The sequence below is a fragment of the Chiroxiphia lanceolata genome, chromosome 11, assembly GCF_009829145.1.
Source record: "Chiroxiphia lanceolata isolate bChiLan1 chromosome 11, bChiLan1.pri, whole genome shotgun sequence".
In the NCBI taxonomy this organism is placed as follows: Eukaryota; Metazoa; Chordata; class Aves; order Passeriformes; family Pipridae; genus Chiroxiphia; species Chiroxiphia lanceolata.
This window is the reverse complement of record NC_045647.1, coordinates 2,102,405-2,128,160: the sequence shown is the minus strand read 5'-3', so window position 1 is coordinate 2,128,160 and position 25,756 is coordinate 2,102,405. Positions and strand designations below refer to the sequence as shown.

The window sequence follows — 25,756 nt, the reverse complement described above, 5'->3', positions numbered from 1 at the left end:
CAGATTCAGCCAGCACAGGTGTGGGTGCTAACTCAGCATTATCTGTGTAGCTCCAGGGTGCTCCAGCATCTCTCTCCTGAGCTCATCCACTCCTCGTTGGAGAGCCAAGGCAAGGAGGGAAAAAAATGCAGTCAGAATGGTTTCCAAAAGTGCCAGTGCAGCAGCATCTGCATTAGGACAGACAGACTTATTTGTCACTAATTACAGTTCTTTGCAGCATTTTGTAAGATATTCAGCACAAGCCATTTAATTGGCTGGACCGCTTTTCACATTAAATACTTCTCAAATCAAAGTCCCACCAGGAATTTATGCAGCTCCTTAATTTTGCAGTGAAAAAAGTCCCCTTTTCATCAGCGAGCCCGTTTTATTTGTGTGAGAGCTACTTTATGCCACTCTATAAAACAACCTCCAATGTAAATCATATTATGCTCTTCATTATGGTTAGAGGTCTAAAAAGGAAATTTGCATAAGTGAAAATCAGACAGTTTTATGTCTCAGCTCAGTTTAAGTCCCAAATCACAAATAATTTACTGAAAATTCAAAGCCACTTTAAATAAAATGAGTTTCTGGACTGATAAAAATACAAGAAAATTCACGTAAATAGGACAAGTGTATATGATGATTAATTATCATTTACATCACTCCCTAGCAAACCCTGTTGCTGCCTGTTACAGAGGTTCCTGTTAGTGCAGGAGGGAATAACTCTTCAGTTTTGAATTATTTGCTGCCCGTAGGAAGTCTTGCATCCAGAAAAAGTCTTTGCACAGAGAACAGGTGTGTTTCTCCTCCATTTTCCCTTTTCCAAGGGATTGATGGAAACCTGCTTACAGAGAAATCCAGTTTTGAGGAGATTTAGAAAAAGTGCTCAAATTATTATCATTGTGGCTTGGAAAAATAGCTCTGGAGCAGGAGAAGCAAAAATACAAATAGATATGAGAAATGAAGTGTGAAGGCTCATGGAGGACCCTACACCTTCCTTACACCCCTGAGTAGCTGCAGTGTGGAGTATCAGGGATGAAAAATAACTAAATCCCCGAGAACTGGTCTTAATGAACTGTCCACAGTCATTTGATACCTGGGATAACTGAGGAGAAAGTCATGTAATGGTGCAGAACAGCTCATGGAACAAGAAGTAAATGAGAGGTAAGGACAATTTAATTCTTTATTATCAGCTAAGTTAACTCCTTCAGATTTCTTCTGGTATTTAATATTTTAGTCCCAAGCAGAACTCCCATGCTGCTTCCCTATGGCCAGAGGCAGAAAGGAGACATCCTGCCCAAGTGGCAGGATCTGGAGATCTTTCCAAAGACACAGACAACTGGACATCCTTTGGGTGCAGCGTTCAAGCAGGTTGGTTTGGTGGAGGATTAGCACAGCTGGAAGTTGTACAGGTTTCAAATAATCCTTAATTAGCAGTAGAGGTCAGGATGAAGGGAAGAGAGAGGAAGAGTGATAATTGGAGGTCTGGTTTCACATTGCTGTGATTATTGGGAAGGATAACAAATCAGAGGCCTGAGGGGTTTGTGTCCAGGAGCTGCATCCCCCTTTGGAGCAGTGCATGGTCTGCACAAACGTCACACCCTGGCTGCACTCTTTATTTCCAATTACTCCACTGTTTTTCTTACTTCTCATGCTTGGCTCTCTGGTCTTTAGACTTTTCTGATCCTGGGCTCAGCCTCAATCTCCTTAGAATAGATCTAGTAATGGACAAGTCGTTCAGCCTTTCATGTGCCATTAATGATGAATTACACAGCCTGCACCAGGTCATCAGCTGCTAGAAATTGGCTTAGGAACACCGAGATCAATATACGCCGACCGAGAATTGGATTCTGTGTATGTATTAGCACCTCATTTGCTTGAGTCTTTTTTTGGTTGTTTTGAACTCACAGATGATTGCAAAGTCCTGCAGGTTTATTTCTGGGGTTTTTTTCTCCTGTTGCTCCCATAGTTCTGTGGGTTTGTTACTCATTTCTGAAGTGATGCATCATCAGTGGCCACCTTGTTTCATTTTTAAAATGTCTTTTAGGACATGATTTCTGGTCCAGGTTTCCAGTGCCTACTTCTACCTTTCATTTTATTATAGTGAAGGACAGAGACCTTGTGGATTTTTTTGTCTTAGAAAAGTGAGATTATATTTGGGCATTTTTTCATAATCACCTGTTTTAAAATGTCCCACTTTGCACTGGTGAAGACTGGAAGGTGATCAAAGGTAAATGTTTTTTTTTTTCTAACTGCTGCCATCATTTTTCTTCTATCCCCCTGAGTACTAATTCCAGACAGCTCTCATCTCCTAGGAGGGGGACATTTTCCTTCAAAGCTGTCCTTATGTAAGAGTCGTGCCTCTCTCTAAGCTTTTTCTTCCACTTTATAGATTTAGCATATGAATTTTTCTTGCAACTCAGATGAATTCTTAATCAGCTTCCAGATTTTTCCTCCAGGATGTTTCCAAGGCCAGTAATACCTTAAATACTCCGAATAGGACCAAAATATTTCCAGACCCAAAAGAATTCATCTTTGGTTGACACCACTGAAATGATCCCAAGGATTTTTTTCCTAGACCACTTCTACCAGTCACAAATTAAACCTCGTCATTACTTCAAATAATGTTGCTATATCAGAAGATGTTGTAGTAGTGTGGAGCTGCTTTCCTCCCCTTATTTGAATTATTTTAATTATCATGCTTGAAATCTTGTGCCGCATTTCCATGTCTTGGTACGGTCCCCAATGGGCAGCTGTCAAATTCCATTATATTGTGGTGACTCTCATTTGGTGGCTCAAACATATTTGCTGCTTGAACCAACCCTTGAGTATTCCCCAAGATTAAGTCAGGAGCATGGCTGCTCCTCTCTGCAAGGAACTCTTGAAAGGAGAGGTTGACCTAATTAGAAAAGTCTCCCAAAGAGCAGCAACAAGGAGGCTCCCGCGAAACAAAGGGCTCAGACGCTTTTCGCTGAGTTAATTTGTGACCTGTTCTGCTCCTTCTTTAGTTGTCTGCATCAAAAATGGCTTTGGGATTGAAAATCTATTCCATTAAAATAACTGGAGGGGGTGGAGGGTGGCGTGGGATGTGAGGTTGTGGCTCGTGGGTGCCGCGCCAAGGGGTGACGGGAATTTTTGGGGTGGCGGCTTCCAGCACTGCACGTTTCAATCTCAGCACTGCCAGGGCAGGAGTTCAGGTCAGAAACCTGCAAAGTACCCCCAAAATTGCCTTTTGCTGCCTTGGGTGACATGTTCACTTATTTGGGGAGTCTGCCTGAAATGAGGGTAAATCCTGAATTTTCTTTCCTCCTCACACAGGACTTATCTTTCTTTTTACACTTATGTTATAGAACACACCTTACCTTCCGTGAGTTTTCCTGATTTGCAGGTGAATTCCAGCTGTTTTGTCTTGACTTTTTGTGTTTTCATGTGGGTAATCCATAAAACAGCACTGAAAAGAAAAAAAAAAAAAAGAAGCAAATGGATCTGTGTAGGTTTTATAAAGCTCCTCTTACAGTATCATAAGATTCTCTTCAAAATTATGAGTTAGATAGATGCTGTTAGAATAGTAAATATGTAAATTCAGGAGTAATTTGCAAATGTCCTTGAGCCACTGAACCCGTTGCAGTCGCTCAGCGTATCTCAGCTCGATGGAATTGTTCAAGTTCTTTATCCACATGCCAGAATTGCCTTTCATCTTCCCACATTTAAAGGCTTCCCCTTTCATGTCTCTTTAGATACAGACAATAAACAAGCTTAAAATATTACAGGGGCAGGAGGGGCAGTCAGAGAAATAAACAGTGCTCGCCTCTCCTTTTGAGTACCTCTTTTGCTTGTGTCTTGCCTGTCCCTTGGAGTTCAGATGCTTTGCAAAACCCTCCAGCTTTTTCTGGGCACCGTGAGAAGGTGAAAGGTGTGGGATTAAACAAGTCTGTCCCAGCCTCAGCACAGTTCTCAAAGACACTCAGCTCTCTGAATGTGAATTTCTATCATTACATCATCGCAGACAAACCGGTATTTTGGGTATAATCACACCAACTTACCACTTGGATATGATATTTTTTCATTTATCCTTGCAGACACATCTCTGGCCCCAGTCTCTATCCAAAGTTGTTACCTTTCTTTGAGTAATCTTAATTTTTTCTTTTATCTGATTACATGGGGAAAAGTATTAATCAGGTTCTTGGGGACCTCTACTGGTAATACCTTCCTGCTAAGTCAGATTTTCTGGTGTCAGAACAGGACAAGTGGCCATTAAAGAAATCTGAACTCACTCTTTTAATGGGACTTTGTGAAAACTGTTGTAGGTCTGTCTAGACAAATGGGGCTTATGAAGGTAACATGAGAAACTCTGAGGGTTTTTTTATGGTCTCCAAAAACATGTGGCAATTTTAGTGGCAATTTGATTTACATGTGCAGCCTGGCTAAATTTAGACTCTATTAAAAAAAAAAAAAGCCAACAATAACAGTGATAAAAATATGTAAAACTCAGTTAAAAATATAATTTCACGAGTGTCTGAAAACTGCAAGTGGCAGCTTTCACCACATTTTACCAAAATGTGCCTCCAATACCTGTTTTTGGACTTTGTAGGTTTGTTCCATGTCATTAATTCGGGTGTTGGGTCCAAAGATTTCTCATACACGTGGAAGATGTTCCATGTGGATACGGCCCTAATCTAAGACAAGACTCAGAGCTTGGACCTGACGTAGTGCTTGTAACCACATAGGCCTGGGTTACTGGAATAACCTTAATTTCAGTGCAGAGATAGTTCTGAATTACAAGTTTTGAAGCTGGATGCTAAATTTTAGAGCTTTGAAGCCTAATTCATACAGGTCCTGAAGAGGAAAATGTCTTTATTTGAAGGACCAGGGCTGTAAAAGTGTCGTTTATTCCACTGGGGCAGCAGATGAGCTGTTGCTTTGGTTTTGTATGATGATCAGGATTTCTGAAGTTTTTTTTTTTTTCATTAAGAGTTTTTACTAAAAATAAAAGTAGGTTCTGATCTTGCCATCTTCAGAAAGCAGAATTGGACTCGGGGAAGAAAAACACTCTGTAGCAACTATTAATCACGTTATTAAATCCAACATTTAAACGTGCAGGTGAAGAAAGAAATGACCACTTGCACCCACAGGGCACAGTGTTGGTTCCAAACACAAGGTTTTATGCTTCTGCTTTGCAGCTCAGCCCAGCTGGATCCAGGAGATCAGTGATGTCCATGCAGCCATAGAGGAACGTGTGTCCTGGGAATGCCGGGCCAGCGGGAGACCCAAGCCCTCGTACCGCTGGCTGAAGGATGGGGAGACTCTGCTGGCCCAGGTGGGCACCACCAGAGCCCTTCCCTGGGCTCACAGAGTCACAACTTGGCAGGTTCTTCGATGCTCTGCCAGCTCTCTGATCTCTGGGTGTTCATTGATTTTGGGATGAATTGATCTCTGGGTGTTGATTCATTTTGGGGGTGCTCTACAATCACAGAGTGGGTTTGGTTGGAAGGGACCCTCAAGATCATCCAGTACCACCCTCTGCTGTGGGCAGGGACACCTTCCACCAGCCCAGGTTGCTCCAAGCCCCGTCCAACCTGGCCTTGGACACTTCCAGGGCTGGGGCAGCCACAGCTTCTCTGGGCAACCTGTGCCAGGGCCTTCCTACCCTTCCAATAAATCCCCACCCTGGTGAGCAGCTCCAGGAGAGCTGCTGTCAGTGCTGAGTGGGACACACAGCAGCAGAGGTCCTCCTGAAGGATCCAAGGTACAAACTTAAGGGTGGAGAGACCCCTGTGAAGAAAAAGGAATGGCTGAATGGAACTGTGGGCCCTCTTGCCAGAAAATGGTCACCCTAGTGTTTTTAATTTGTGATGTTCAAGTGAACTTCAAGTGATGGTGAAACCTTGGTGTTGCTGCTGGTTTCCAGTGGTGTTCCCACTCCTCCTGCTGAGCTGTGTCCCTGGGCAGGAGCTGTGGAGATGCACCCCCTGCCCAGCCTCAGTCCATGATCCCCCACTAGAACCACAAACTAAACCAAGTCACCACAGCTTTGGTTTCGCAGCAGTTCACATTTTTTTTCCCTTCACTTACCATGAAAGAACATGGCAGCCAAGATTTGATCAAACCCCAACACAGATTGCACAAACATTAAATTTCTGCCCTGCAGCCACGCAGAAAACCAATAACTCTTTATTTTAATTTTTTTTTTTTAAATGTCAGAACTCCCAGGGAGAGAGGGAGCACTTTGCTGTACTTATCAGAATTGATAACATGAGCTCCATATCCTTAGGCTGACAAATGGTAGCCTGGTCTTTTTTGCCACACACTAATTTTACTTGCTTCATGCTGGTCACTGGCAGATGCTCTTGTACTTTAATCATGTTAGAGGCTGATATGAACTAAAAGATCATCACATTATTAACATCTCCATTGTTTTCAGTAAATTTCAGAGGATTTTAAGTATTTCTCTCTGTGCTGGCTAAGATGGCAACCAGTCTTACCAGCCTTCATTGCTATATATGCTCAAAATGGCCTCAGGCTGTGCCAGGGGAGGGTCAGGTTGGACATCAGGAGGAATTTCTCCCTGGAAAGGGTGGTCACACACTGGAAGGGGCTGCCCAGGGAGGTGTCCAAGGAATGGCTGGACATGGCACTGAGTGCTCTGGGCTGGGGGGCAGGGTGGTGTTTGGTCAAAGGTTGGGCTCAGTGATCTTGGAGGTCTTTTCCAACCTCAGTGATTCTGTGCTTCTTCGAAAATACCATTGTTTTAAATGTTTTTGAGCACTGGGTCTGGCTCTGATGTGCCACTGTGGAACGAAATGCATTTTTTGCTTCAAGCTTATCTACTTGAAAGAGATATTAATCTAAATGGTTTGGGTATTAAATCAATGAGAGGTCAAGGGAAAGTCCTCCAATTTAAATTGCATTTACCAACTACTATATTGGTTTTACCATTTAGTCTCTAACCTGACATAAATTTGGCTGGCAGACAAATAGATTGGAACATGCAAATTCTTCCTGCTACGTATTTTTGCCCACCTTGGTATAAAATCTAGCACAGCAACCTCTGGCTTTATGTTCCAAGTAAGGATCTCCTTGTTTACTCTTCAGTTTGCTGTCCTGTTCCCCACAGGGCAGAGTTCAGCTGGAGCAGGGCTCCCTCACCATCACCAACGTCAGCCTGTCGGATGCTGGGATGTATCAGTGTGTGGCAGAGAACAGACATGGCACCATTTTCACCAGTGCAGAGCTGAGTGTCATAGGTAAGTCTGCTTTCCTGAGCCCTGCAAACCTCCCAAAACCAGAAACATCTTCACCCAAGCAGGTTTTGCCAAGTTTCAGCATCTGAAGCAGAAGTGCTGCTGGGGATCTTTGGCAAGTTGTTGTGCTTGAGGAAGGCATGAAATGAAAACTGGAGAAAGTGGGTAGATAGAGAACAGATTTTTTTACATCATCCCATACTCTCATATTCCCCCAGGTGACAGAGCATGGAGAGCTGGCAAGTGCATTCAGTCTCTTGCTGGTTAGAAATGTTTATGGAGAAACCAAAGTGTTCAGAGTGGGCTGCAGAGGTGACTCTGCTGAGTAGATGCTGACAAACCTCCTGTCTGAATAGACCTTTCACCATTCCAATGGCAACCAAAATGCTCTCCTCCCAAACCTTCTCCAAGAAAAGAGCTTCTGCCCCACCTGTTTTGTGCACACCTGCCCTGCTCCTCCCAGTTAACATCAGGAGAAGCTCATGTGAATCCAAGCAGTGAAACTCCTGATGGGAAGGAGTAGAGATTCCAGAGCCAGGATCTTCTCAGGGGTGCCCAGTGCCAAGAGAAGACCCAATGCCACCATCTGAAACACAGGAAATGCCACTTAAACATGGGAAAAGCTTTGCTATGAGGTTGGTTAAACACTAGAACAGGTTGTCCAGAGACATTCTGGCATCTCTGTCCTTGGACATACTCAACATCCAACTGGCCATGGCCCTGGGCAACCTGCTGTAGCTGCTCCTGGTGGAGCAGGGGTGGGATGGGACCATCCCAGAGCTCCCTGCCAGCCCTGAGTGTCCTGCCAGCCTGCAACTCCTTCACAAATGTTGTTCATGTACGGGTGGCAGGCCTGGAAAATGCTGTGTCAGCACAGAGATGTAGTTTCAAAGGGTTAAATAGAATTCCTGATGACAAAACAGTGTTGTTTTCAAACCACATGTTCGATAGCAGCAGTCCCTGTTTTATCCTGAAGAACAAAGCACGGGGGGTTTTTTCCCAGTGTGGCATTTTCAATTATTGGTCATTTTTTATCATCAGTGATAGATGCCTGAGTAGAAAAAAATTCATTTGAAGGATTGGCTGTGTTGCTGTTTGAGAAAAGGACAATAATGCTCAATAAATTAGACATCAAAATGCTGAGATTTATTGGACGTGTTAGTGCATGAAAGAAATCGAAATAAACCCACTGATGCTTTTCCTGTCTATTTAAAAACTGGTAAAAAGGAGGTTTGGGAGGGAGGGAGATGTTCTCAGGAGAGGTTTAGCCCTTGTTGTAACTTGTGTCCATATGAAAAGCAAAGATCTTGAAGACCTTGAGCTTAGAAACCTGTCAGAGAACTTTTACCTGACCAACTTCTCACTGGGGTTATGCACTCTTGCTTCTGTATGTCACACAAAAAGCATCCAAAAGTTGTGCTGCAGATAAATTCCTGTGGATGTGTGGTTTAACTTGGCATGTTTTCAAAGATAAGCAGCATGTTTGCCTTTTCTCTAGAGCTTTCAAAGGAAGGCAACATTCTGAGCCCTCCCTGAGAAATTTTAGCTTTCAGACAGATCTGAGTGTTCAAATGGTTATTTTAAAAGGTCCCAAAGTTAAGCACTTGAGATGATGAAAGACCACTAATAGCAAGTGAGACTTACAGCAAAATTAAGTGAAAAAAGAGAAGTGGAAAATTACAGAGCTTTTCTCAGAGTGATTCTTCTCATGTATTGTTGCCAATTATATTGCCTGCAGTCCTTAAATAAAAGCAGAATCTTGTTGTGCTGGGCAGTGTGAAATACATATAGCAAGGTGCAGTCAGTATCTTTCAGAATTTTCAGGTTAAATGTTTAAAAATAATAAATCAACAGGGTGGGCCTGCAGTCAAAAAAAGAAATCATTAAAATCCTCAATTTCAAAACAAAGTGTGAAGAAATTAAATGCATTTTAAGTGGCAGAGGGAAGCTGTGGTAGTGTTGAGAAGTGAGTCCAGAGCTTCTAAATGTCAAATGACAACTTTTTGAACGTCACAAAATAAACCCCATATTGAGCAACTCCTCTGTCTCACACAGGACCGAGAAAAAAATAGCAAATGACTCACAAAGAAACCCAGACTAAACTGTTCATCACAGAGATGGAAACAACAGGATTATTCAAAAATCTGTTTTGCTCATAAATTTGGAAGAATCATCTGAGAAATTAGTTCCAGAAGTGATAATGTGTTAATAATGACACATGATATAAATAATAATCTGTCTGGTTCTGAGTGCATCGGTGGGACGCTGCCCTCAGGATGCCTCCTTTAATTCTGAAGTGTTTTACAAACCCACTACTGGTTTCAGGTGGCTCTTCTGTAATCTTTAATACCACACCTGTCTTCCTCTGTGCCAAAGTGAAGTCAACTGTCTGTGATTTGACGTGGAAGACAAGGCAGCTCAGAGATGAGTGAACTCAGATTCATAAAAGCGGGTTATGAGCACTATTGGATCATAAAACCTGTCCCATTATCAGTGTAGGATTGGGCTTTATTCAACTCCTTTGCAGTAGGAACGATATCCAAAAGGATTGAGGCAGATGAGATGCCCTGAGAACAGTGAATTTGCTGGGTTTTGTCTCCCAGCTGCTGCAGGTGAACTTTAGATCTTGTCTTGGAGCATCGAGAAGGTGCAAAGCACAGTGATCTAAACTCTCATCTCACAGGGTGCAGCAAAAGAGCAAGTCAAGGAGAACGTTGGGAGGGATCCAGGGATGGAGCAGGAGGTGCAGGGTGCAGGCATGGAGCTGTCAGAGAGGATGGAGAGAGCTAGAGGGGACTGGGCAGGGATTGCTGCCACTGATCTGCACAAAGCCGAGCTCCTGACAGCAAAACACAGCGAGCAGGGCAAGAGTTGTTCATAAAACCCCTTAAGCCACCTCACCTGTTTGCTTTGAGCTTTCTGTATTGAAAAAATTAATTGTCCTCCTTGATATAAATAAAATCTCCTGGTCATCTTTGGGGATTTCACTGCCTGAGTCAGTCTGGAGGCAGCTGCCTCAGAGCTCTGCCTGTCACCGGGTCCCATCAAATATATCATTAAAAAGCCTTTGAGGCAGGATCAGAAGCCAAGGCACCTCCTTGCTCCCTGTCCTGCCTCCAAGCCAGAGTGCAGATTGTCTGCAGGGCTTTGGGGGTTGGTTCAATGGGTATCTGACTGTATTTCACCAAACAAAAGTGTGCCCTGCAGGGACTAAAAGAGGTGATTTGAGAATACCTTGTGCCCTGGCGCCAACAAGTCTTCACTGTTTTGCTTGGTTCAGGACCTGGCCATGCCAAGGTCTCTCACCTTTACAAAATTAAAATAAATAACCCAGTTTATGCAACAATTACGAATAGAAAGCATAAAAATGTCAACTTTTCTGGAAATGTTAACATTTCTGATTATTTGTGTGGGTTCTGTCTTTGTGCCAATTTTCCTGCTTACTGTTGCTTGACAAAAGGATGATCAGGACACAAAAAAGGAAATTCTCCATGCACCCCATGCATGTGTGGTTATTAGGGGTGCTCTCCTCAGTAAAATGTGCGTGGTGGGGTTGCTGGTTTCTCGGGTTTTTAGCTAAACATATATTTTTAACCAAGACTTGAAGCTCTCAGGTGTTTGTTTGCCCCCGTTGCACGTGGTTCATAAAGTCCAATCATTTAGGAATTCTAAGTGAGAAACAGCCCTGGAATATTGTAACGTTCCAAAGAGTCTGAATTTGGTTTTTCCAGAGGGAATTCTGATGTGGTTTGTGTTGTTTTTTTTCTTTCAGCCATTGGTCCAGACTTCTCCAAAACAGTCCTGAAAAAGTTAACTCTTGTGAAAGTGGGTGGTGAAGTCATCATTGAGTGTAAACCCAAAGCTTCCCCCAGACCTACTTATTCTTGGAAGAAAGGAAAAGACATCCTGAGAGAAAATGAGAGGTAATGTCTTAAAGTAACCATTTCTTTCATTAACTTGCTCCAACCCAGGGACTTTCAGCAGTGAAAGCTGAATTTGTCATTAATAGCTTCACAAAATTGACTTGCAAATACGTGTGGAAACTGTTCAATCGCAAGGAGCTGTGAGATTCCTTTTCCCATTGTGCCCACCCCATCTCTGTGTGCTACTAAAGCATCCCTGCCAAGAAGCTGATAAAGATGCACTCCAAAAAAACAAATATTTTGCCTCTGCATCACTCTAAATAGCCATTGTTTAAAAAAAAAAAACTCAGGAGATAAAAGTCTCCACTGCACATTACACAGCTCTGGTCCATGACTCACTGCCCTGCAAATAGGAATTATTTGGAGTCAGCAATTAATTTGGCAGTCCTGAAACCTGACTTGGAGATGGCTTTTGCAGACTGGCCAAGTAATTTTTTTTCTTTCTTTCTTTAAAATTCAAAAGGAGAGCGTTGGTAGGAAGTTGGAGCTGACCTTTCAAATCCTCACGTGGTGTCACAGTGATTTGTTGTTGGTGTAGAGGTGAGGTTGTGTTACCTGTCCCGTTTGTCCTGCCTGAGAGCAGGACTCAGAGAGCTGTCCTTGACACTCCTCCAAAATATGATGTGCCAGTAGGATTGCTGGGGAAAATCCTGGCCTAAAGGTCAAAAAGCCAGAAATTACAGGAAATTGTTATATTGAAAAGCTTAAATCTGTTAGGGCTCCTCTTTTATCTTGGAAAGTCTAATCTTGCTCCACTCAACCACTCTGTACATTGAAATACACACTGTGGTGTTGTGTATGAATGTGCAAAAAGCTGCAGTTCATTTTAAGCCAGATTATTGAAATATTGAACACCCTATTTCTGACTTATTTAGTTTCTTCCCCTGCTCTCTACAGAGCTGTTGTGTGTGGATTGTTCAGCTTCACCCCTGGGGATGAAAAGCGTTGGGTGATGGATGACACAAAGCTTCCTCAGGCAGGGCACAAAGCTGTGTGAGGTCAAAGCTATCACAGAGCAAGGCATATTGATTTTTAAAACTGAAATAACCTGCTTTTCTGGTGAAGATGGTGCAAAGAATGGGAGGTGTTCAGTGCTGAAGTGTTGGATCAGCCCCACGAGGTCCCCTCTGTCCCCCCGTCCTCACTGGCGTGCTCTGGAGCAGGAGCTGTGTTCTCTGAGGCTGATCTTCTCAGCATGGCACAGGTCATGCTCCTCACGTGAATTTAGGAGTGGGACTGCCCGGACAGGGCTGGGAGGTGGGTTGTGGGTCCCCACCTCCTCTGAGCAGTGCAGTGTCAGCTTGGATGCAAACACGGCCAGGCTGAGGGGCAGGCACTCGGTGCCCACTCCTCCTGCTCCTGCTGTGCCAGAACCAGGAGCCTCCCACCTGGGCACCCAGCCCTGGATGGGAAACCAGACATGAAACGTGCCCAAGCAGGTGTGAAATCTTCAGCTCCTTCAGCCCAGGGGTTTTTGTGCCAGCCAGATCATCCAGTGGGGACACTCTGGCAAAGTGCCTCGGTGAGCAGCGCTCCGTTGCCTTGGCAGCTGGACCTGCTCGGCTCTCACACGCCGTTGGTTGTGTCTCCCGTGGGCACCAGGGCCTTGAATCCTTGCCACCACCTTTATCAACCACACCATCCCTGCAGGCTGTACCTGGGGACTGTGTGAAGTGCACAATTAGGAGATTAGGTTGTCTGATGTGACTGTGGCGTTGATCCTCAGCACCGTCTGGTTGCACGGGCACGAGGGGCCAAGGGCCTGTGCTCTGCTTCCTGCTGCTGTATTCCTGGTTTCTTTATTTTCTGAAATGTTATCTCCTTCCTGCTGTCCCTTGACTGGAGTCCTGCCCTAGTATCTCCTTATACCCATGCTGTGCATGGACTTTGAACAAGAACTTTCTTGGCTGTGGAAAAACTCCGTTGAAATCTAGGAAGAAAGATGCCAGGAAAAGCTGTTGCTGAAATCTCTTCATCTAGGACAGGGAACAGAACTTTCAGACAGGTGTGGGAGAAGAAACTTAAATGAAATCTATGCTTAAACTGACATTAAAGAATCCTTCGAGTTCCAGAGAGGCACCTGAACACCTGGATACTTCTCCAGGCTGAAGGTTGACCATGTGAAGGTTAATCAATATAGATGATCCTTCCAATTCCAGGGGGAGTTAAAAGCAATGTTACTGTGTCAGTCCTTGCTCTGAATTCTGATGTTCAGCCTCCCGGCTGCCATGGCAATCGCTCCACAGTTTCTCCTGGGGCTTTTTGTGACTTTTCAGCTGTTGTGTAACATTAAACTCCTTACTGGAGACGCTGTGCATGGTTTTTCCTGCTGGGACTCTTGCTGTGGAGGCCACTGCTGCCCAGGAGGCAAAATGAAGTGTGGTGTTCAATGTTTGCCTGGAGAGCGGAGACTACAATGGTTAAAAAAAAAGAGCTTTATTGGTTTAGGTTTCATATTCTTCTCTGGAGGCTGAGGTGGTGTGTTCTGCACCTCTAATGAATAACATGGCCTGAAGGCATCTCTTGCTGGTGGTTGAGAACTGTGCAATTGTGTTATTAGAAATTCTGCCCTGGGGTACAATTATATTATTGCAGTCATTAAAGGCAGTTCATCTCCATAATAATGGAAATCCTGCCTTGGAGGCCTGGCTGAACCAAAATGATATTAGTAGCCTGAGTCCAGAAGGTAAATTTTATGTAGGAACAGCTATAGCACAGATATAGATCTATTTATTGCAAATGCTGGTTGGAAACAAAAGACTATTTGTATATGGGGAAGGGTACGGAGATCACTTTGTATCCTTGATCTCCAGGTTCTCTTTTCTCATGTCACAGCTGCATCAGTGGGACTCAGAAGTGATGCTGGACTTAAGCCCATGAGATCAAGATGAAAGTGTTACTGCCCCACTGCCCAAGGAAGGCTGGCATTCCAAACCAGGCCAGAAAAACTAGGATTTTCCTTTAAACCCCTAAACTCCTAAATCCAAGCCCCCTCCTAATCCACAGTATTTCCCGTTTGTGATATATTATTCAGTGGCAGGAGCAGGAGGGGAAGTCATGGCAGTCAGATTGTTCTTGCAGGATTTTGTTAATCCTCTCATAATAATTCAATTACATCCAGTGCCACAACATTAAGTACATTTGTTACAACCTTTCTTTTCAGGTGATCTTATCACAGAAACCTTTCCATTTCTTTATAATTTTGGTGTGGCTCCCACGGAGAGCAGCACTTAACTCATAAGTGTGAGTGGTTCATCCTCATGATGGTGGAAATCAGGAGTCACTGGCTTGTTTCTTCCCATTTCCTGGGGGCAGGAGGGAGAATCAGGCAGTTTGTGACTACAAAATCCTAGAGCACAGTCCTGCCAGCTGAAGTTAAAATAAACCTCTGTCACAGCTGCTCCCATGCTCCAAACTGCTGCAGGAATGTCCTGCAATGGAGCTGAAATTCCTTTTGAACTATAGATCAGGAGGGATTTCTAAAGTAATTTAACACAGTTAGTTTAAAACAATTCATTTAAAAATAATTAATCTCCCTTAATTTTCATACAATCTTCTGTAGCCCACAAAAATCTGAGGTTGGAGCTCAACGAATCGACAGGTCAGAGGGCGGCATCCGAGGGCCTGACTCTGGGAATGGTGGGATTTAACAGCAGGACTGAGACTGCTCCTGTGATCTGCACTGACAAACTGGGTCATTTTGTCACTCCACTGCACAGACTGAACTGGCTTTTGATAACTGACCACCAGAGGCTGTTTGGTCAAAGCATCTTAAGAAAATTTCTCATGGAATTGGTCACGGGTTGTATTTTGCTGTTGGTGTGGAATGATTTTGCTGGAGCTGTCCAGACAAAATCCTGAATAATGTTCTGTAGGGGACCCTGCCTGAGCAGGGAGGGTGGACTAGATGACCTCCAGTGGTCCCTTGCAGCCTGAACCTTTCTGTGAGCAGCACTGGGAGGGGTTGTTGGGCCCTGCTTTGTCAGGCAAGGTCTGCATCGCTTCCCCTGCAAGTCTTTCCTCCTTTCTCAGGTGCTCGTTTTGGATTTGGGCAAATGACTTTTAATTTTCATGCCTTAATGGTAGTAATTGCATTTATTTGTTTCTCACACTGTCATTTCCCAGAGGTGAAGCTCTAGGGTTGTGTGGTTCAAGAGCAGCTGAGGAGACATCATGTTTCACCCTCCTGGTCTGCCTTGGCTTCCTGCTGTGCCTGTTCTCCTTTGCTCCCCAACAGCAGACTGAGTGCAGGAAAACCAGGAGAACTTTTATTTAAAATATGCCCACAACGGTCTTAATTCCTAATGTTCTCCCAAAGCTACTAGAAGTCACATTTACCTTGCCACCAGACATGTACTCGGGCCAGGACAGAAAAATTATTGTACTTTTAAGGCCCAGAACAAATTGCTTTTCTCCTGTTCTTCTTCATGTAAAGCCCCTACATCATTAGAGCTGTTTCTTTCCTCTGAGTATACAGTGCCTGCATTGTTTATCCAGTTTAATTGTAAGGAAAGAAAATCATAAAAAACAAATTATGTTCTGTGCTGGTAGCAAAGAATATGAAAGTGTCCAATTAAACAGCCTTTCACTACGACTTGTGTAATAGCAACATCTGTTATCTTAATTAAACAAGTTTCTGTATGAAAAGACCCTGGTAGTGCACTTTGTTAGAGCAGGATCTGACCTACATACTCCAGGCACGCTCAATATCTTCATGGAAATTTTCCCAGTTGGTCCCATTATCTTGCAGCCCTGACAAGCCCTGTGATGTGTGAGCACAGTTGCACACACACACTCTGCTTACAGCACCGAGACTGGGATTTTTTTTGTAGCTGAAAACCAATACCAGCTCAGAAAAGCAGCATATAGTGGCATTTACCCACTGAGTTCAGCCAGGAAGTGTTTGGAAGTGTAAAGAGTGCCCAGATAACTCAGACCTTGTCAAATAACGTTGAGGAGACAGAGTTGCACTTCCAGAAAGTGCTCAGTTATCAAAACTGCCTTATGTGCTTCAAGGTGTCAGTAATTTAGGTGCAGATTTTCCCAGGTATCCACTATCTCTCTCCACCACAGCCTGGAGCCAGAGACAGTCTGGGAGGGGAAGTTTGGGCTTGAAGGTCGAATCCTAGAAAGGTTTGGGTTGGAAGGGATCTTAAAGACCATCTTCTTCTAAGCCTTGCCTTGGGTAGGGACACCTTCCACTAGCCCAGGTTGCCCCAAGCCCTGTCTGACCTGGCCTTGGACACTTCCAGGGATGGGGCAGCCAGAGCTGGTGCCTTGGTAACTTCTGGAAGGATGATGAGGACTTGAGAGCGGGAAGGAGTAGTGGAAGTCAGTGAGGTTTGAGGCTGTTTGCCCACCCACCAACAAACACCCAAACAGAGCCCCCTGAAGTGCCAGGCCCCTCAGAAGGAGCTGGTCTGACACTGGGGGGACACCAGCAGGATGGGGAGCCCCGTGCCTGGGGCAGCAGGACACGAGGCAGCTGGAGCTGAGAAGCCTCTTGGATGTGTTAATACACAGCTGTGCCTCCGGGCTCATTAATTTGAAAGGGAATGTTAATTAGTTTGTGAAGAAGGACATCACCCAAGGAAGGCCCTGCAGCTGCTCCAGGGAGGAGGCTGAAGGTCCGGTCCTGTCCTGGGGGATGCTGAGCTGCTCTGTCCTGTCCCCAGTGTCCTGGCTGGGATGAAGCCATGGGAGTCACCAGGTAAAGCCCAAGGCAGCAATCCCTCCTCCCAGGAGCTGGAGTGATTGAGGCCAAGGAAATCACTGAATTTTTTGTTGTCTTCTGCACTTCAGAACTGTTCAGTAAGCCTTTTCCCCCTGGAAGACTTTAACCATTATTTTCTCAAGAGTTCACATCCTAAGAACCTCCTCACAAGGGTTGTTGATTTACAGACACCCTCATTTAGGTATTATTTTTGTAACAGGAATTTTAACCTGTCTATGTCGATATGTCGTTTTGAGAAGGAAATGTTGTAAAATTGGACAAGAAAGGGTTTTTTTTCCCCATTATTTCAGCATGCCTTGAGTTTAAAAAGTTGTATAAATTCCAGGTTTTATTTGTTGCCTCAAACTTCCTAATTAGTGGTTAATTACTTTAAACAGCCAGAAAGAAAATGGCAAGAGGAGAGACAGCACATCTTTCCCAGGCTGGTGCCAGGGTACAAACCATGGTGATATTTTTATAGTGATTACTTAAGAGATGAATTGCCAGCAGTGGCTTTTGGACACAGAATCTCATGACACTTCAGCAAAAAAGAAAACCTCAAAGGATGGTTTCAAATCATTGTTTCACATTAATTGTGTTGACTCTCTTTCTTTTTTTTTTTTTTTTAAATAAAGCACCTGTGCAATTTCTTGAAGGCAGACAGGTAACCAAAGCATCAATAACTTGTCGGGTTTTCATTACATCCTGCCTAGGCAAAATGAAAAATGACACCCTGCAAATAGCTTTTTGAAGTTTGACTCGACAGTGCAACATTCATCTTACTTTTCAGAGACAATGGCAGGAGATGGCTCTACTTCATTGGAACATCTGAAATAACTGACGTGTCAACCTACTTTAGGTAATTTTCTGCAGAAAGAGAACTAAAATGAACCAGGAAACCACTTGATTTGGTGGTCAGAGGTCTTGGAAAGCCATTGTCTTGGGCTTGGGGGCCCCCTGTTTGTGGAGTGTTTGTTTCCCAGAAGAATCTGGTTTTAGCTCTGTGTTGCTCTGGAAGATCAAGGCCAGGCTGGACAGGGCTTGGAGCAGCTTGGTCTAATGGAAAGTGTCCCTGCTCATGGCAGGGGGTGGAGCTGGATGGTCTTTGTGGTCCCTCCCAGCCCAAGCCATTCTGTGATTTTAAAATCACAGTATGTTTTAGCATCAGCTTGTCACAGTTGTGGTTCTGTCAGCTTAAGGATGCTTCATGGACCTGTTTTCTTTCCTTTGTGTGTCTCTGGCAAAGAGAAGTCCTGTTGCTTTTGTAGTTTGAGATATCAATCATATGCTTGTATGCATAGCCACGTGAATGGTCCCTCCACAAATTTGAGGTGTCCGTCTGTTTGATTCCAGCAGCTTGATGGTGATTGAACTTTTCTTCAGTATCAACAGCAAGTTGGTGAGTCCAGTTGATTCTTGAATTGTCTTTTTCTTCTCGAACCAGGAGAGCTTTAGACTGGATATTAGGAAAAATGTCCTCACTGAAAGGGTTACCAAGCATTGGAACAGGGTGCCCATGTTGTGGTGGAGTCCCCATCCCTGGAGGGATTTAAAAGCTGTGTAGATGTGGCACTTGGGGACATGGGTTAGTGGTGGCCTGGCAGTGCTGGGCTAATGGCTGGACTCCATGATCTTAGAGGGGTTTCCCAACCTAAATGATTTATGATTCTATAAATGTTTCTAGAAAAAGGTTCCCTGAGAAGGGTTAGAAATTTATGAAGGATCCAGATTCGGTGCTGATTTACTTTGTAAGCCTCAAGTAATTAGGCTGATCCCTAAAATGTCCATTTCATTCATCTGCTCCTGTAGAACTGGGAAATTTTTCCCTATAACCAGCCACAAATTGTTGTGGAGTGGAATCCCAACCTGTGCCAAGTTTCCGCTGGCGTCCCTGGAACGAGCTTCTCTCTCACACCTTGCCACAGTCTCCTGTAACATCAGCAATCTGTTCCTATTTTCCCAGCAGATTATTTTCAGCGTGGTGTTGTTGTAATGCTCAGTGAGACACGTGTAGGACATCACTCCTGTCTGTGCTGCTGCTGGAACCAGCTCCCCGTGGCAGCCCAGCCGTGGTTTGGCCAAAGCCACGGTGCTGCTGTGACCCGAGGGGTCAAGACAAGGCAGCAGGATTTTACATTGTGCTTGGGTATTTAATTGTAAAAGTAGAGCCCTGCTTGCAGAGGTGGAAAAAAGGAGAGGATGAAGCATCAAGTGAAATACCTGTCTGAGAGTCATCCGACCTCTGGAGAGCAGTAAAACATGTCCCATGTTTGCACATCCTGAAGAGAAAGTGTTACTCACTGCTTTTCCTGCTTGAGGTCCCTCATTTTTATAATTATTAAATTCATCTCTAGGTACAAATATGCAGGTTCAAATTGTTTCTCCCTCCCTGTAAAGACAGTGCAGGAAGGAGTAAGTTGGCAGGACCTGGCTCCCAGCAGCAGGACAGGGTCTTGCACACACAGTGCTTTCAAAGTAAATGCCTGTAATTAGTCTCCTAAACACAGTTTGGAATTGATGTGTGCTCCGTGCTTGTCCTCCAGATGAAGAAAACACTAATAATGATTTTAGTAAGTCTGTAGCGTTTTGAAGGAAATAATTATTATCAAATATTTCTTCTCTGGGATATTTTAATGACCAAGGTAATGATTTTACAGTTAGGGCCACGCTTTGAGATGCACTTTTAAAATCCAAGGAAATAATTGCATGTCTAAAGGAGAAAAAGGCTTCCTAATGAACTTTTTAGACGTGCTGAAATTTTTAATGGCTATTTAAACATCATTTTTACGTGATGTAAATGTGGCTTTGGATCTCACAAATCTGTTAATGTCAATAACAAGTGCACTGGGTAATTTCTCTTTGTACTGTGGGCATTTTTTGTTGAAACTGGAGGGGAAGATGTGTTATCTGTGAAAGACTACGCCTTTGGGCTTCCATTCTGGTGGTATCAGCTGGAACAAATAAGCTGAGAATGCATTTACTGCTTCTGCTCTGATCTCACAAACGCTCCCAGAAACAGTTTGTGTCAGCAGCTGATGCACAGAAAACCTTGCATGGATACTTTTTTCTCCTAAGAGAATAATTTTTATGAGCTTCAGTGGGGTTCCCTTTCAATCCTTACATTCCACAAACCTCCAAAGCGTTTGCTGTAGGTAGAGGGTGGTGGCTTGTCCTTGTCGGGAAGTTGTGGAGGTGGTGCTTCCAAACTTGATTCCTCAGATTTCCACTGTCCCTCTTCATAGACCGGGAGAAGTTATTTAATTTCCATGCCTTGGGCTATAGCCACTGCCCTGGAAGAGTGAGCACAGCAGATATTTCACTGAACATTAGACAGAGTGAAAGCAGCAGTGGCTTTGTGGCACCTGCTGCTTTCGACCCAAGACTGGCCTCGCGTCCGAGCACGAGGGGCTGCGTGTGGAGAGCTGTGTGTCTCTGCTGGGTAATTGGGCAGAAAGGGATGGCTTAGCCTTTCGTGAGGTGGTTTGCAAATGTGCTTTGCCCCTTCACTGCCACCAGCAAAAGCTGCTCCAGGTCCCAAGTCTTCTGTTTGAAGTGCAGAGCATCCCTGTCCTTCACGGTGCCATCACGGCCTTCACGGTTTATAGCCAACGGCCAACTTAGTCTGTAAAATAATCTGCCAAGTTGTGTCAAAAGGGCTGTTTCCCATGGGGGATGGTCTTCATTTCCCACCAAAATCAATGGAAAATTGGCTCTTTGCACCATTGGACCCTTCTAGACTTGCAGAGTCTTCCCACATCGCTCAGATTGTCATTGCCACACGGCGCAGGAATGAAAACTGTAACAACGAGCTGTCCTTTGCTTCCCTCAAATCTGCTTCCTCAAATATTTATTTTCATGACATGGGCTTTCTTACTGCATCTATTATAATTTTGTGTGTAGTAAAAAGGGAGCAGTGAGGGAGAGGAGGCAAAAGGTTTCTATTATTTGAAATTCAGCACAGCCCACTCGCTTCCTTCAGGGTCCCTCGCAGTGCTTGTGTTTGGTTTTCATTTGTTTCCTCCTGTTATCAGCATCCCTTAAGAAAGATATTTTCTGGAGAACTGTTCTTCTTTGATAACCTGGGGATATTTTTACATTTGAATTATAACTCTAGGCATCTTTAAGCAATCTACATGAAGCCTCTAATAGCTGTAAGTGCTCCCTTCCTTCCCTCTTGCCACCCCGCTCCACTGGGATGAGGTTTTGTCACTTCCAGACTTGTCCTAAAAATTTACAGACAAAAGGGAAGATGATGACAAAACACAGCTTTTGTGTTTATAGATATTAGTAATGGCTGGATGCAGTATTGTGTCTTTGGACTGCTCTGTCACTGCAGATAAACAATGTGTGGGAAAAAAAAATTGTGGGAGAACTTGGGATGCCAGATCCGTGACTGGTTTAAGCTGATACTGAATTCAGTGGTGTTGTCCTGTTTGATGTTGCCAAAGGGGCCCCTCCTAGATTCTCAAAAATATTTATCTGAGCAAAATATGTGCTGGGTTTTTTTTCCCCTCTCTCTCTACAATAACATTTACAGGGTTTTATGGTAAGTCAGTACTTAAAGAGGTTTATCAAAAAGAGGGAGAGAGAATTTTTACGTGGATAGATAGTGACAGGACAAGGGGAATGGCTTCCCACTGCCAGAGGGCAGGGTCAGATGGGATATCAGGAAGGAATCCTTCCCTGTGAAGGTGGGGAGGCCCTGGCACAGGTTGTCCAGAGAAGCTGTGGCTGCCCCATCCCTGGGAGTGTCCAAGGCCAGGTTGGACAGGGCTTGGAGCAACCTGGGATAGTGGAAGGGGGTGGAACTGGATAATCTTTAAGGTCCCTTCCAGCACAAACCTTTCTATCATTCTATGAATCTGAAGGAATTGCAATCTGTACTCTTCTCACCTTTAGTTCTTCATGCTTAGCAAACCTGTAAATGAAAAGCCTAAAATGAAAACACGTTTACACACAACAGTTCACATCCCTGGAAAAAATGTTCTTAAGTAATTTCTCTGAATCAATATCAGGAATTAAGAAGACAAAGTGTAGCACTCTGTATTTTTCAGTGCAGCAAGGTAAGAGGAGCTATTACCTAGGGAGACCTTCCAAAAGATTTGTTTTAATTCTTTGTGCTTTCCAATTGTAGTCTCACAGCACAGAAAATGACAAATGAACCCAAATTCTGTCCAGCCAATGCACAGTTGCTGTAATTTAGCAGTAAAACCTCCTGGTGTCCTTTGTGACTCCACTGCATTAGTAAAAATGGTGCAGATGTTCCTCAGGGCCTTCTCTAGAGTGTTTTTCCTTGGACAAAATACATATATTTTACAGATTGAGAAACACTTCCACAACAGAGATTCCAGCAGCCCCACGTAGTTGTGCCACACAGAACCTCAGGAGTTCAACTGTTTCATCCAAAGGCTCTTTAGAACCATTTCAAATGTGTCTCCAGCAAAGCTTGTGGGAAACGTTCTGCTGAACTCAATGCAACAGGCTTTTACCTCAGTTTATTTTGAGCAAATATAGTTCTTACCTGAAAATTAATTATAGGGTGTTTGCTGTTAAGAGACCTGTCAGTTGTCATGGATAAGGAGAGGCCTTATCTTATGCCTGCTTTCACCAGGAGAAAGACGTGCACTAAATTAAATGGGCTTTGACAGAGGCTTTAAATTAGCTGAGGCTTTTCTGTGAACCGTGAAAAGACAAGTACTTACAGACAAATAAATACTGGAGCAGCTCTGGGTGGTTGTCTGAGACAAAACTAACAGGACAAGGAGGTACAGATGTGTAGGAGGCTGTGTTTAAAATGTGAGTGCCCATATCAGTTGGGAGTTTGGGTGGTTGATCCAATGGAAATGTGGATCCAGCAGACAGGAGTGTTCTGTGTTTCACTCAGACTTGTCCTGGTGGCTGTAGACACAGACCCAGCTTGTCCCATCCTTGCTCACGGGGCTGTCCTGAGCCCTCAGGGTGTGCTGATGTCCCAGGCTGGTGGCAGTGTGGGCACCATCCCTTTCTCACCCATTTTCAGGCACATCTGGAGTAACAGGACGAGGATGAAGCCCGAGCCTGGAAAGCCCTGGTGGGGATGCTGGTTTTGGTTGGTCACTGATGTAGTGGAAAGTCTCAGGGGGCAGCACAGGACACTGGGTGGGGGTTAAAATCAGGGTTGTCCCCCTGCCCTCTTCTCCCTGAGCCCCAGGAACTATCAGGGGTGTTGAGTGAAGCCCCAGGACATCGACTTTGACCTCAGTGTATATTTTAATGGAGATTAATGTTACGAAGCAGGAAGCTCTGACCTTCCTGTCACCTATTTATGCAACATAAAGGTTGTAGTCACACAAGGACACAGCATCCCAGGGCCACAGGAATTATGGATTGTACTCTGAACCAGCCCATTCTTCAAGTGACGAACAGGTGCCCCTGAGTGACGTCCCTGATTTTGGGGAGGGCTGTGCTCTGAGCACTGAAACCTGGGAGTATTTATAAACCTCACAGTGTTTTCCTGAAATAGCCTAATGGCCAGGACTGCATATATGAGATCATTTTAATAATCCCAGTCTCTGCCTCATTGCATAGGACCCATTATTAAAAAAGGTAATAAACTGCTACAGAGACGTGCGAGAGAAATAGAAATAATTTGATAAATAATGCAATTGCCCGGAATCATTTACATTTGCAGTCGAGTTGTGGCGTGAGGCAAAGCTGCTGTTAGGCTAAAAATTGCTCCAGATATTCCTGCCTAGGAACTATGGGAAAAGAGTGAACAAATACACTGCTGAGACTGCAGTCAGGGCTGCCTGGTGCCTTTGCTTTCTTCTCTGCTTCCAACCCCCCCCAGCCCAAGCAAGGCAGCGGAGGATGAACAATAGGCCATTCATCATGTCTGCTGAAATACACTGTTTTTCACAGGTACATTTAACCTAAATCCTCTCTCAGAAGACGGATTATCTCTTAGAAGAACTCTGGCACCAGTGTCTCTTTTCAATAGCCACGTCAACCACTGCCACAAAGGCTGTACATGGAGGGATCAATGGTAGTTTTATCTCAAATTGCACTCAGTGTGTGTTTCTTCCAACTGACATTCATTTAAATGCTTGCTCTAAGACATCTTTTCTCCCTGTAATAGAAAAAGGATCGGACATCCTGAGCATTGTTTTGTGGAGGAAAAAATATTTAAAATATTCACTTGGCTAAGCATGAAATATTTTGGCTGCTCGTGTTTAATCAAGAGTGAAAGGAAGGGTAGTTATGCTTGTATGTCATAAATTAAAATGCTAAAACGATCAGATAAGAAACAAAATACCTTATTGCATTGCGGCAGTGCTAATGAAACCATTTGAGAGGGGAGGAAAAAAAAGAGTAACTTTGTAATTATGAGCAAGAAACATTGGGCTCTGATCTGCGGTGCCGCGGCTGAGCCGCGTCCCCCGGGAGCAGAACCGGCGCCGTCGCACGCACAGCCCGCCTCGTGCTCTGCATTTGTAGTCCATTCATATTCCACGTGTTTCCACCTGCTGAACAGAAAAATAGAGGGCAAGCTGAGAGGAATATATTGAGGGATACCTGCCGTGCCATCTGTCTGTGCAGATCTCCTGTCGGCGCCGGGCGCGCTTCGGGAGTTGGGAAGTAATTCCCGATGGGAAGGTGAGCGCGTGGACCTGCTCCTCACCTTGCACGGGGTGTCACCGGGCACCTGCAAGGTGCAGGGGAGGTTCAGCAACCCCTGGCTCTGCAGTGCTTTGGTTCCTGGTGATGCCTAAAGAAAATGCAGGGAGAAAAGAAACTCTGAGGCAAATTAGTTTTAGAGGTGAGATAAGGAAAGGATTTTAATTTGTGCCTAGACATGAAGATTATAAGATGCCCCTGTGTACAGATGTTACAATTTGTAATGTTGCTTGTCCAATCCCAGGTGTTTCCACTCTGTGGCTTTTGCCTTGGACCACCCTCGACCTGCCCCCTGGGAATTGGCGTGAGGATCTTTAAGACCCTCTCTTCATCAATCTTCATCTTCTCGAGGGTACAGGGGGCATATATTCACCCAGTTCTTGACTGTGCTTTAGTGGTTCAGGCCAAGATACAAGTGTTCTCTAAGGAAAATGGGCCTACTTTGACAAGAGACTAAACATTTTTGCTGGAATTCAGGGGATGTTGATATGGGGAGCATGGAATGGGGTAATAGGGGTTGGGGAATGTGTAAACTACTGTGCTAAAGGGTGATGGATATAATACAGCTACTTCTAAAATCTACAAAAAGCTAAAAATCCAAAAATCTATAGGCATCACTGGAGCCACACAGATTTTCTTGTGATTAAACAATGGAATAAGACTCTACAGTTGATACTAAAAGTCTGGGATTTTTAAGCAAACAATCTGTCAAAGCATAAAGTCAGTCCAGAGCAGGATTACAGCAGGTTATAGGCGTGTGTTGGGGATGGAAGTGATGCAGCCACACACCCAAAGGTCAGATTTCCACAGAGCTGGGCTGCAGGTAGTTACTGATACCGAGTTTTATGATGTGCTCTGGGAGTTTGGCAGTTTTCAGTCATCATTTATATTCCAAGTAAGGGCTTGATCTCATTTTCACAAAGTCGGTGATAAAACTCTTACTGATCTCGACAGGACATATTCTATCTCTAAATGCATATGTTACTGACTGAGGAATATTTATCTGCTCCTGGGAATCCTGCCCAGCAGTGGGGAATGCTACAGTGGGCCACATGAATCAGATCTATCGTGCTCAATTCAGGGTTGGAGGTAACACAGTTGCTGATGGGCGACTTGCAGACGTGGCAGATGGAGCATGAGCTGAAAAATAAGCCCTAATAGATCAGACCAAAGTGATTATGCGCTGCTATTTTTCCTTATACTGCTCCAGGTCTGCCTGACCTCTTCCATCCATCTCCAGCTGC

At 44.3% G+C, this 25,756-nt stretch overlaps 1 protein-coding gene across 4 annotated transcripts in view; it reads left to right on the top strand.

Moving 5' to 3' along the window:
- The window catches only part of LOC116792315 (contactin-4), a 283,807-nt gene that overhangs the window by 221,499 nt on the left and 36,552 nt on the right, over window positions 1-25,756 (top strand). For all 4 annotated transcript variants that reach the window (XM_032699177.1, XM_032699180.1, XM_032699179.1 and 1 more), the window contains 3 exons: window positions 5,160-5,296; window positions 7,094-7,223; window positions 10,993-11,143. In XM_032699177.1, coding sequence (XP_032555068.1) covers window positions 5,160-5,296; window positions 7,094-7,223; window positions 10,993-11,143 — 418 coding nt within the window. The remainder of the gene's footprint in view (window positions 1-5,159; window positions 5,297-7,093; window positions 7,224-10,992; window positions 11,144-25,756) is intronic.